General features: G+C 36.4%; 1 protein-coding gene across 1 annotated transcript in view; it reads left to right on the top strand.

The window, feature by feature from the left end:
* ADCY1 (adenylate cyclase 1) overlaps positions 1-10216 on the top strand; it is a 363162-nt gene that overhangs the window by 154368 nt on the left and 198578 nt on the right. Inside the window, exon 3 of the mRNA XM_069095456.1 lies at positions 3216-3334. Within this exon, the coding sequence (XP_068951557.1) occupies positions 3216-3334 (119 nt within the window). The remainder of the gene's footprint in view (positions 1-3215; positions 3335-10216) is intronic.

Below are 10216 nucleotides of genomic sequence, written 5' to 3'. Positions count from 1 at the left end.
TGTCTCTCTCTCTCTCTCTCTCTCTCTGTCTCTCTCTCTGTCTCTCTCTCTCGCTCTCTCCTTCTCTCCCTACACTCCCTCTTTCTCTCTCACTTCTTCCATTTGCTTTTAGTCTTTTCTTTAGGGACCAAGCAGAAAAGTCTTATGCATCTTCCACCTGACAGCCTTTCAGATATTTGAAGACAGTTGTTCCATCCCTCATAAGCTGTCTCTTCCCTAGGCTAACCATCCCAATTTCCTTCACTGGAGCATATTATGCTAGGGTCTCTAGTCCTTTTACCATCCTGGTCACTCTTGTTGTACTCCAATTTGTCAATGGCCATCCTAAAATATGGTAACCAGAATTACTCTTTCTTGTTCAATCCAGATATAATATGACCAAAGCAGAGGACAAGGAGATTCTTGCCAATTTTGTTCTGGATGTTGTTTCTTTCATATAACCCAAGCTAACATATGGGGGAATATGGGCAAAGATCACATAGAGAATAAAGGAATGTATAGCTTGTGATTCATTGTGATAAAGGGATTAAGATCATAGATCCATTGAATTATTGATATATAAGCACAAAATTCTAAATTCTTAGAAAAAAAGTAAATTGTACATCTAGAAGATGGGAGAAATATGATGTATTTATCTATTTCATAGTCCAACTTTGATAACTTTAGCCAAAGAGTTAATCACTTAGTGGTTAACCTGCTGATAATAAGATTTTCTTTGTTTAGGTAAGCTGGTCCAAGGACAACAAATAGCCTTTCATTGGGGCTGTAATCAGTGTCTTTCTGGTTTGATAGACCTTTCATAGATTGCATTACATGTTAATAGCCTTTAATATTTCCAGGATCAATTCTACACCTTGAAAGTGGGGACTTTGCAAATTACACACTCACGCACACACACATATGACTGTTAAATGTCACCTTATTGGCTTTTGCCCAATTTTTAAACTTCTCAATACAATTTAGAAGCTTAACTTTCTTATCCATTACTTTAGTTATTCCTCTGAAGCTCGTGTCATCTGCAGATTTTAATAGCATGGTTTCTTTTGCCATCCAAATTTTGAAATAAAAAAATGTTTAATTGAATGGGGACAGGTAGCATACCATTGGGTGACTTCCTTTTATTTTGATATTAAGCCAACTCTCAGAATTTTATGGTTAGAGTTGGTAGTTAAGTGGTGCAGTGGATAGAGTTCTGGGTCAGAAGTTAGGAAGACCCAAGCTCAACTCTGGCCTCATATGCTTAGTAGCTGTATGACTTTGGGGAAATTACTTAACTACTATTTCCCTCTGTTTCTCAACTGTGAAATGGAAATAATAATAGTGCCTACCTTCCAAGGTTGTTATGAGGCCCAAATGCAATAACATTTGTAAAGTATTTAGCATTGTACTTAGTATAGTACCTAGCATATAATAGATATTATATAAATCTTAGTTATTATTATTATTAAACCATCTACTAATACATGTAACTTTGCTATCATGTAGCCTATATTTTACATTTTGTACATAAGAATAATGGCCCAAATATAGGTTATATGTTTCCTCCCAAGTCTGTCTTATACAAAATTTAAGTATTCTTTAAAATTGTTAACACACACACATCCTTTCAAAGACATCTTATTTAAGGACTACAGCCTATGCTTAATGGTAGCCTAAATTCAGAACAATGTAGTTGTTGACTTTGTCAAGTGTCTTGACAACATTCAGACAGACAATCTCTAGCATTCTTCTAGTTGAGTGTCCTATTAATCTTACACACAAAAATATAAAAGGTTATTTAAATGTGGCTTTGAGATGACTTGGGGAAATGGGATAATGGGTAATCAATATTATCCTTGAATTTTAGGGCCCCACACAAGCTATTTAATAATGTGTTTACTTGACTGAACTATGGCAAGGCTATATCTTTACAAGTGTAAGGAAATTCACTGCACTTGAATCTCAAAGTTGAATTTCAAATTTCAAAGTTATCTTAAAATCCTATATAACCATATTGGTTAGTAGGCCAAGCAATAGTTTTTACTGTGTAATTACATTGTACTTTATCCCATATTTTTAATGTTGTTTTTTCTACTAGATATTAAGCGCATTGAGGATATGGACTGTCTTATCTGTATTTATATCTCTTTGAGGGTATAACATGACACTTTGCACATAGTGGTGCTTAAAGAATGTATGCTTGAATGTTAAATCAATGCCAGTTTCTTTTTTCTGTCTTTCCAAGTTTTGAAAAACATTGTCAGAAAACATAAGAGAGCAGTGTACATTAGAAATAGGTCTAGATTGCAAGCCCATAGGATCTGGACTCATATTTTGGCTCTACCATTTATATCTGGGTTCATTAGACAAGTTTCTTTCTGTGAGTCACCTCTCTGACCATTTCCCCATAAACAAAATTCAGGGGTTGAGCCAAATCCACCAAATCTCTTCTGGCTCTAGATCCTACATGATTCTAGATATAAAGATGAAATCACCATGATTCTGGTACTGGGAGAGCTTACAGGCATGTCAGGGATACAAGTAATGAATGTATATTAAAATGTGATGTGTATATTGGCGCCATACAGACAAAAGGAATATGAGAGATTCAAAGTGAGATTGCCTCCTGTTGGTAAAATCAAGAAGGCTTTATAGTATGTAGCCTCTAAACTGTCATATACAGAACGGGAAGGGTTTCAACCAATCATGAAAGGAAGAAGAACATTTTAGACGTGAGCAATGATGCAGAGGTACAAGAAGATGGAATGCTTTTAGGGAATAGAGGGATTAAGAATGTTGAGGTCCCATCTGTCTTGAAGGCTCATCTATGAAGGAATAATGCTCATAATGCCATATTGCCTACTTGATCATTGTATATAACTGTTTGGTAGTGAGTAAGGTAGTCTAGTGTGGCATTCCTTTTTTTTAATTTTTAAAAAGTCATATCATTCATCGTGAGGTGTGAACTTATTGAGTAGTTACTATAAACAAAGCACTGTGCTAGATGATAGTACAATATCTGGAAATTCTCTTTACTCTTCATGAAGAAAAGAGAATGATTAGGGAAGTTATGGTTAAATACAACAGAACTTCTCAAATTAGGTTGTGTCAGCAAAAGTGTTGTAATAGCTCAAAATGCCTAGAGGAAAAACAAAGAAGAAGAAATGCAAACTAACTTGTGTCTTTATTAATAATAATATAATAATTATTATTGTTATTTTCATTTTGGCCTATAGGAAAGGCTCCTGATGAGTCTTTTGCCCAGAAATGTTGCCATGGAAATGAAGGAAGATTTTCTGAAGCCACCTGAGAGAATTTTTCACAAGATTTATATTCAAAGGCATGACAATGTCAGGTAGGATCAACCCTGCAAAAAAAAGATAACATTTAATGCGCTTATACGAATATGCAGTGAAAAGTACTGGGATGGAAATAGGAATGTTGAGAAGCGGAACGCTGAATTAGTTTAGGAGTTTAAAAGTCCTGTGTTCATCAGATGAGAAGAGACTCTATGATATCATGTAGAGAAAATTTTAAAAGATCCATGTGACTAGGACCTTTACTTACTGTGAATCAGCAATACTCCACATTTCATGAATTGCCACGGCCAACACATTTATCATCTCATGAACCAACTTTGTGGTAATGAGCCTTTTTCCATACTTAGACTAGTCTTTGGATAAGAGTCATATGGTCCATTCCAAGGCCTTTACTGGAAGCTTCCCTAACTTGATTAATCTAACAATTAAAGCTATCCAAAAGAGGGAAAGGGTCCTTTGGAAGGTAATGTGTTCCTCCTCCTTGAAGGTCTTCAAAGAATGTCTGGGTGTCACAGAGGGGTTTGGGTTTGAGTTTGTGCTTTTTGTGACCTATTATATCTGATGGGCAAAGCCTTTGAAAACCTGAGGGCACATTTCTGCCATGATGAGGCATTGAAAGAAGATATTAGTAGAAGTTAGAGAGGATATATAACATTTTAAAAGTGCAGCCTTTTGATTTTTGATGAGTGCTCATCTTCATTATGTGATATACAAAATAAATATGGACCAGTCAGTTAAACTGTTCTACTAGCTATTTCCTGAACTCAACATTTTACTTCCCATTTTTTTGTACAGTTACATAAACCATTCACCATAGCTAGGATGTTCTCCTCTTTTATTCCATCTCTTAGAATTCTTATGTTCCTTCAAGGCTAAGGTCAGGTGCCATCGAATTTATGAAGCCTTCCCTGATACACCTCTCTTAGCTGTTAGTCCTCTGTCTGTATTAAAGTACTGGACTTGTAGACAGGAAGATCTGCGTTCAGATTCTGCCTCAGGTGCTCATCGGCTTTGTGACCCTGGGCATGTCACTTAACCTCTCTCAGACTCAGTTGCCTGGTCTGCAAAACCGGGATAACAACAGTACCTATGTCAAAAGAATTTTTAGGATCAAATGAAATAACATACATTCAATGCAAATGTTAAAGAATTATATAATTATTAGCTAGTGTTTACTAATATACAACTATGTTGTTTCTACCCAATTGAATATAAACTCCCAGATGTCCAGGACCATTTTATTTTTGATTTTGTGTCCCCAACCCCAAGCAGGTAATATGTATTTAACCAATAGAGTCATAGATTTAGAATTTAAAAGGAACTTAGAGGTCATCTACTCCCACTCCCATTCTTCAGATGAGCTAACTGAGGCCCACAAAGATGAAGAGACTTGCCCAAGGTCACACAGGTAGTAAGTGTCAGATGTGGGATCTGAACCCAGGGCTTCTGACTCCCAAGCTAGTGCTCTTCACTGTACCAAACTGTCTCTATTGGATAATTCGATAAAAGAAGCAAACTTTTATTAAAGACTATTGTGTGCAAGACACAGATGCAGAACACAGTGGAAAAGATAATTCAATTTGGAAACAAAAAATAACCATAGAAACTTGGATATCATTTAGCCACTTTGGGCCTCCGTTTCCTTGTATGTAAAATGAGGAAGTTTAACTATGTCCCTAAAAAATATCCTATCCCTAAATGTAAAGAGGGATCAGAAGGGATTCCTGGGGATACAAATTTCCAACAGGCAAAGAAGGTGAAGAGCAGCATTCCCAGTATGAGCTGTGGCATGGGGATGGGAGAGAATAGAATGATTTTGAGGAAATAGCAGACTGACAAAGCTATTGGCTATTTGGAAATTAGATAGCCTTGGAGAACCTGTGACCTCCAGGCCACATATGACCCTCTTAGGTCCTCAAGTGCATTTTGACTGAAACTGAACTTCACAAAAAACCCCAGAGGCTAGGTAAACCACTTTGGGAAGAACAAATAAGGGATGATTTCTTGAGTGTGGGTACTCCCTCCAGTGAGATACCTCCAAGTTCTTGCCCCCATATTTTCAAAAATTCTCCATAGAAGCATCTTACCTATTTTCTCTTCTATAAACTTGGGTGGTTGGATTAGCTGGTATCTAAAGTCCATTTCACTGTCAAATTCTGTAATCCTACGACTATTCAGTAAGGTGCTGTTTCAGCAAAGTACTCTTCTGAAAGACAATGCAGTTTCTGACTGTGCCTGATTTTCCCTGGGGGACTAAGTTAGATTCTGGGGAAATGTGGTAGGACTGATAAAATCTAGAGCAATGTTCCTGAAAGCTGTGTCTAAGATTATACCTGCTTCAAAGCCAAAGACTCTATCTTGCTTTGTCTCCCCATGTGATGCCTACTACAGTGCTCTGTACAGAGGGGACATTCAATAAATGCTCATTAAATAGCCCTTTATCTGATGGATCTGTTGGCATCAAAATATATCTCATCTCACTTGTGGGACAAGCTCTGTCTGATTCTAGGACAGAGTGTGAAAAAAGGGAGAGCCAGAGGGAACTAGGATAAAATAATGTGGGGCACAGAAGGAACAGAAAGGTCCCTGGTTATTAGAGAGGTAAATAAGGCTTTAGTTATGAGACCAAAAAGAGAAGAAAGTCCTATTTATCATTTTCTCTCCTCCCCACCCTTTTCCCAACCTAGAGCCATCGAACATCAGAGCTAAAGGGGGCTTGTAAAGAACAACACATTTTATGAATCTGAAATTTTCAGAGAAGAAAACCCTTGTCCAAGTTCATACAGACAACAAATTAAATGTCAAAGGCTGATTTCCTTCCTCCAAGTCTGGCTTTCGAAACTACTATACCATGCTAATTTCTCTCTTTCAATGGTAATATCATTCTACTGGTCATAGAGGCACAAAATCATGGCATTTTTAAAATTTAAATTCTTACAAGGTGGGAAAATGTATCTCTTCCTCCCTTCCTTGAAAAGGCAGTCTCCAAGGGGAGGCCAGGTAGCACAGCAAGTAAGAGCACCGGCTCCAGTGTTGAGAAGACCTGGAGATCGAATCCCGGGCTCAGACATTTAGCACCCACCCAGAAACACCTGGCCGTGTAACCTTGAGCAAGTTACTTAACCCCAATTGCTTAGGGGAGGCCAGGTGGCTCAGCGAGTAAGAGCACCGGCTCCAGTGTTGGGACGACCTGGAGATCGAATCCCGGGCTCAGACACTCAGCACCACACCCAGAAATAACTGGCCGTGTAACCTTGAGCAAGTTACTTAACCCCGATTGCTTAAAAAAAAGAAAAAAAAAAAGAAAAGGCAGTCTCCAGGCTGGTCTCACTCCACTGTACCCCACTCCCTCATCCTGTGAGACTCTTTAAGCATCACTTTCATTGGCCTTGTATGGTGGAAAAAACACCTCTGCTTTGCTGCTAGCCAAAGCAGAATGAAGTTAGAGAAGTCACTTGTAGACTCTTGACCTCTCTGCAAATGAGAAATTTGAACAGATGATCTATAACGTGTCCTGTTCTGAAATTCTGTCATGCCCTTCCATTCACTGGATCAAAAGCTTTCAGTGACTTTCTGTTACTTAATCATCCAGTTTAAAGGCTATATTACATGTTTTTCAAGATATTCACTCATGTTGTTTCTCTCCCTTGGAATATCCTTTCCTTTCCTACTCTTCCTCTCACTCATCCAAATCCTATTCATTCTTCAAGCCTACTCCCAAATTCCCATTGCATTCCTTTTTGCTTGATTTTCTACACAGAAGGAAATGAAATCTAAATGGGGAGTAAAGTGTCCACATACGAAAAACGAAGGGCCTAAGTTTCCTTAGATATAAACTGAGACAGCTGGACAAAATGATTTGTAAAGTCCATTGCAGACCTACATTCTATCATTAGAGCAGGAAATATTATATATATGACAAAGTGCTAATTTTGTGGTATAGACAAGAAGATTTTTTTTTTTGCCCTACAAAGTTAGGAAATGTAGAGGATTGTATGAGTGTCCCAGAAAGTTTCATGGATTGTATAGATTCTGAATTGGATTTTGAAGAAGGGTGGAATGTGGGAAGATGGAAGATCCGAGTGGGTAACAGGAAGAAACTTCATGAGCAAGAATCAGAAGAAAAAATAAAACATGGTGTATGAGAGATACATTTTGTTGCATTCAGTAATTTCTCTTTGTAGAAGCCATGAGGATGTAAAATCTGACATAGGTTTATAGTCCTATTCCAAAGCCTGATAGGTAACTCATTTAGAATATAAGCAGGCCTTGCTTATCATGCTGTGTCTTTCTGAGAACTGTGTTGTAAAGTGGATTGTGGTAAAGGAGATCCTATTTTCCTAAATGAAAAATACCATAACTAAGAGTTGTCCAAGGACTTATCTTCAAAAGAATCATGACTATATCATAAAAGCAAATATATAATAGCTATAAACTTCCATAATCATTTAGAAATTGTGAAACTTTACCATAATCATATAAAATGGCCACAAATGCACTGTATATATTGATTGTAATGGGGGCCCTACTGTATTATAAAGTGTGGAGAAAACATTATACTGCATCTATAATCTATCATAATGTGACCTAAAACACATGCTAGCAACAATCAACCCAAAATATTTAATAACCATAATTGGCCTTGTCCAGATCATCATTATTATTCTGGCTTACTTGTTAATTGTTGCTTTCTTAGAGGTTAGAAAGGATTTTGTGGGTTTATTTCGGTAGTTCAAACGAATTTCTCATTACTCAACGAAATTGGGTACACATTTATTAAGTACTTACTGTATGCCAGGCAACTGTATTCAGCACTGGGGATATAAGGACAAAAACAAAACAGCCCCTGTTCTAATAGGCTTATACTCAAGTGGGAAAAGCAATATTTAAACAGAAAAGTACATTCAGAATACATAGAAAGGAAATGTGAGATACTGACATTATATGTGAAGTGTAACATGTACCTGAGTACATAAATAGAAAGTATATACAAAGGAATAGAAACAAATTAAAATAGGAAGAGAGTACTAATGGGGGAAGGAGAGGAGGAAAGGCCTTGGCTAGGAAATGTCACACTTGAATTGTATTTTGAAGGAAAGGTGACATGACAAGATGGAGGATGGGAATACAATAAGATGAGGAAGGAATACATTCCAGATATGAGGGGCACTTGTATAAAATTATGGCAGTGAGATATGTATGGGAGAAGTGAAAGCAAATTTCAGGAAAGTCAATGAGTCAGTTGACAAGCATTTATTAAAATCCTACAATGATCCGGGCACTGAGATAATTTAGGTTCATATGTTCTTTTTCCGTTCATTAATTTCTCTGTAATAATGCATTATTGTTTATTTTTTAATTTGTATAAGTTATTTTTAACATTTTTAAATTTCTGAATTGCAAATTCTCTCTCCATCCCCTCCTCCACCCACTGAGAAGACAAGCATAATGATACCCATTATACATGTGAAATCGTGGAAAATATATTTCCATATTAGCTGTGTCACAAAAAAGCAAGAAAAAAATAAAGTAAAAAATATTTGCACACAGAGTTCATTAGTTCTCTCTATGGAGATAGACATTTTCATCATGAGTCCTTGTAAATTGTTTTGGATCAACATATTGAACAAAATAGCTGTGTCTTTCATCATCAATCACATTGCTGTTACTATGTACAATGATATTCTGGTTTTCCTCACTCACTTTGCATCAGTTCATATGAGTCTTCCCAGGTTTTTCTGAAACCATCTCCCTCATTATTTTTTATATCAAAAGAGTGATCCATCACAATGACATCCCACATAGCTTTTTCAGCTATTCCTCAATTCATGAACATTCCTTCAATTTCCAATTTTTTTGTCATCATAAAAAGAGCTGCTATAAATATTTTTGTACATAAAAGTCCTTTTTCTTTATCTTCTTGGTAGTAATATTACTGGGTTAAATATATATTAATGGTTTTATATTAGCTTGCACTTGGTTCCAAATTGTTCTCCAAACTAGTTGGACCAGTTCACAGCTCTACCAATAGTTCATTGTTGTGCCTCTTTTCCCATGACCTCTCTAGCATTTGTCATTTCTTATGGGTATAAATAAGGTGGTACCTCAGAGTTACTTTAATTTGCATTTCTCTAATCAATGGTGATTTATAGCATTTTTTGTATGACTATAGAAAGCTTTGATTTCTTCTAAAAAAGTCTGTCATTGTCCTTAGACCATTTATTAGTTGGGGAATAGCTCCTTAGGAAAAATTATTCAGTTCCATATATATTTGAGCAATAAGGCCTTTATCTAAGAAACTTGTAAAAATATTTTGATGTTACCTTTTTGTCTATGGTACCTTTTAGCAAAATGTTGTTTCCCTGATTATCTCTTTTAATTAGGTCTGTTTTTGCTTTTGTTGGCTCTGAGATCATGATTGTTATCTCTGCCTCTTTTACTTCAGTTGGAGCATAATAGATTCTTTTCTAGCTCCTTATTTTAATTCTTTGTCTTGCCTTTCTGTTTCAAGCATGTCGCTTATAAACAAGATATTGTTGGATTATGGTTTCTAATTCATTCTGCTATCTACTTTCATTTTATGGGTGACTTCATTCCATTCAAATTCACAGTTTTAATTATTAACAGTGTATTTCTCTTCATTCTGTTTTTTTCTGTTTATCTTTTTCTCTCTCTTTTTAACCTGTCCCTCCTCAAAAGTCTGTTTTGCTTCTGACCACTGCCTTTCTTAATCCCTCCTATTCCTACTTCTCTATTGTATAAGATGGATTTCTATACCCAACTTAGTGTATGTGTGTATTTATGTATCTCTATCTCCATCTATCTATCTACCTACCTATCTATCTATCTATCTATCTATCTATCTATCTATCTGTCTGTCTGTCTGTCTGTCTGTCTGTCTGTCTGTCTGTCTGTCT

Source organism: Petaurus breviceps, unplaced genomic scaffold (genome assembly GCF_028583685.1).
Source record: "Petaurus breviceps papuanus isolate PSGF00001 unplaced genomic scaffold, PetGlider_PUasm1.0 227, whole genome shotgun sequence".
Classification (NCBI taxonomy): domain Eukaryota; kingdom Metazoa; phylum Chordata; class Mammalia; order Diprotodontia; family Petauridae; genus Petaurus; species Petaurus breviceps.
This window is presented reverse-complemented; position numbering and strand designations above follow the sequence as displayed.